This window comes from Pyrus communis, chromosome 3 (assembly GCF_041283825.1).
Source record: "Pyrus communis isolate YQ-2024b chromosome 3, ASM4128382v1, whole genome shotgun sequence".
NCBI classification, from domain to species: domain Eukaryota; kingdom Viridiplantae; phylum Streptophyta; class Magnoliopsida; order Rosales; family Rosaceae; genus Pyrus; species Pyrus communis.
The window spans coordinates 12,804,794-12,808,022 of NC_142567.1; the positions used below are offsets into that span (position 1 = coordinate 12,804,794).

Sequence of the window (3,229 nt, forward strand, 5' to 3'; positions counted from 1 at the left end):
AAAAATATAAAAAAATATAGTAAAAATTAGAATTTTTTATATTGTTGTTTTATAAATACCCAACTATCTTCTTCATTTTCCATCACAACTTAATCTTCATTTTCACCACAATCTTCTATATTTATTTTTCACTATTTAAATATTTTTTTTCCTTAAATTAATTATGTTTATTGTAATGCTATGCTTTTGTTTTGTATTGAAAGCATAAAAAAAAATAAACAAGCATTTTATTTTCAAAGCATTAAAAACCAATCTTCTATATTTTAAAAAATCTTTTTATTTTCAAAGCATAAAAAAATTTAAAAAAAAAATTGTGAATAGTGCTGTCGTTTTCAAACTAGTGGAGTTACACAAAGGCAAGTACTATTCAGAGTGAATATCAAAGGCAACTTACATGCCCACCCTTGCCTTTCACCAACTAGTGGAAATGCTCCAAGGGGTTAGTCTAGTGGAAAGCAAGCAAAGGTTCAGAACTCCCAATCCAAATTTGAATTTATGCATTTCCTGAGGTAACAAGCTCTGCTTTGACGTATCTTTTATTTGTGAGTGAAAAATACTATATTATCTCACATGGTACGTTATTGCATTAGAAAGGGGATTAGTCTCCATCCATCTCACATTGTAGTTTGCACACGTGACTGATTTCTTTGTGTTTATTTTATTTTATATAATATATTTTTCTTTTATTAATATTATTATGTAAAGTAATGTTAATGAGAATAAAATTTAATTTATAGTTTATACAATACGATTATTGATAATTAAATTATTATTTAAATAATAATTAACGTTTGTTTTTTATTGAATACATACTATGATTTAATTTGAAGCAAAAATTTAGTTTCGAATCGAAGAGAAAGTATACGTGCGGATGAGAGAGAATCAGGTGCCGATGGACCACCACTCTTCCTTTTGATATATAAAGGCTACCCGTCTCTTCCCATTTTTCCACATTCGACACGCACAGACGGATTTTCCTTTTTTCCTTTGGACAATTTCTCTGCGATTTTCTCGGAAGCCAAACGCTCTCAACGATGGCCGATCAGCTCACCGACGACCAGATCTCTGAGTTCAAGGAGGCTTTCAGCCTATTCGACAAGGACGGCGATGGTCTCCTTTCTCAGATCCCTCTTTTTCTCTCTTTTTTCCCTTTCCTTTTTGTTCTTATTATGCCTAACTAATCTATGATATTTGGATCTAATGCTGTTATTGCATCGAAATTTCGTTTGTGCTTGAGAAAATTTGTGATTGATCGAGGGTTTTTTTAGCAATTGATTCGATTTATCATTCTCCGAGTGCGTTTTGATCGTTTAGGATAAGATCATGCTGTTAGATTTGATCGTTAGAATTTAAATAGATGAATGAATTGTGCATTCCCCTTGTTGATTCGGTACGTGTCTGATGTTTCGTTTCCCCTTGTTTGCACAATTAATTTTTCTGGTATTGGGATCACGAGGCAATGTTACATGATATACATAAGAAAATACAGAGATTTATAAATATAAACCGATTTCCGGTATATTTCTGTCGTCTAATAATAGCATGAAATGCAGATTTTTGTGCCAAACACTTCTTCAGGGTTTAGGGTTTGAAGAAATCTATGAATATACTTTTGATTTTGAACAATTTTTGTATCAGTTCACAGTTTTCAGATTTTGTAAGCACGCACGCAACTGTTTGACGTCTCCGTATATTTCTTCTTCTTAGCTTTATACTTAGACGAATCAGTTTTTTATTACTCTATAAGTATGTTTGATGCTTGGATTTATATGTTAAATCTGTAAGTATTATCTGAGTCCTCGAATCTTCATAACATCGTATAGTGACTTTTTTTTCCTATTTGACAATCGTATTTTGGTCATGTGGCATTTTCTAGCCTTTACTAACTTAATGGTATTTGAGTATTATCTTTTTCTTGTTAGGAGTTAGAGTTTGAAGTGCATCTATAAATGTTATCAATCCTTTACTGGTATGGTTTGGTGGTTTTGGGATGGACTATTGTGAATTGATTTTGTCTTTTCTTTTCTGATATTTTGATATGGAATTTAGAAATCTGGATGAATGTTTTGTTTTTCATTGTTTGCCTTATATATGTTGTGTGCAATATTGAAATTGTTAAGCGTTGTTTGATTGAAATGTGATAGACTGATAGTCTTAGTTCATGCGTGTGCTTTTCTTTATCCAATTTAGACGGAATTCCCTCAACAGTAATAACAGTTTAATGTATTGGAGTGAATGTTTGGGGGAGAACTTGGGGGAGAACAGTGGTTTTCTTGTGTTAGTATGCCGGGCTACAGTTATGTGTCTGAAGCCCTATTACCAATTTCTTCGTTGTATTCCACCGTAATGTTTCTTTTTGCAGGTTGCATCACTACAAAGGAGTTGGGGACTGTTATGCGTTCACTTGGGCAGAACCCCACTGAAGCTGAGCTTCAGGATATGATCAATGAGGTTGATGCTGATGGGAATGGGACCATTGATTTCCCAGAGTTCCTTAACCTGATGGCCCGGAAGATGAAGGACACTGATTCTGAGGAGGAGCTCAAGGAAGCCTTCCGAGTGTTCGATAAGGACCAGAATGGCTTCATTTCTGCCGCTGAGCTTCGTCATGTTATGACAAATCTAGGCGAGAAGCTGACAGATGAGGAAGTGGATGAGATGATTCGTGAGGCTGATGTGGATGGTGATGGGCAGATCAACTATGAGGAGTTCGTCAAAGTCATGATGGCCAAGTGAGGATCAATTGACCAAAACTAAAGTTTATATAAAAACGTAAAAGGGAACAGGGCAGATAAGTTCAAAAGAGATTTTCGTATCCCATTAGGACATGTTCATTTGGTATTGCTAGGTTTTGGTTGGTTCATGTATGCATTATTTGTGGTACCGTTCCTTTAGTATCCTACTTGTTTGCTGTCTCTTCATACTTCCTGTTTGGTAGTGTCTGTTACGATACATTGGTATTTTGATTCTTCTCTTTGAAATCTATTGGGTGAATCTGATATTACTGCTTATTGTTGTTTTTCGTTAATGTGATCTTGTCGTCATGCGTTGGTGATATGTGCTTCTTCTGTTGTTTATTGTCTTCAAGCATGCAATTTGAATTTCAAAATCATGTTAGTATTATGTTACTTTTTCCTCAGTATCAGTTCACTCAGAAATTGAAAGTAGGTTTTCGGGATTACAAATTCTTCAAACTCCATTGGCGGAGTCTGAAATTGATCACCGATGG

General features: G+C 34.4%; 1 protein-coding gene across 1 annotated transcript; it reads left to right on the forward strand.

Annotated features, from left to right (window-relative positions):
- Positions 1–855: 855 nt before the first annotated feature.
- On the forward strand, positions 856–3,011 carry LOC148697976 (calmodulin-7). Its single transcript, XM_088691076.1, has 2 exons — positions 856–1,110; positions 2,363–3,011. Exons 1-2 carry the CDS (start codon positions 1,035–1,037, stop codon positions 2,734–2,736), a joined length of 450 nt encoding a protein of 149 aa, XP_088547202.1. The 5' UTR covers positions 856–1,034; the 3' UTR covers positions 2,737–3,011.
- The last annotated feature ends 218 nt before the right edge of the window (positions 3,012–3,229 follow it).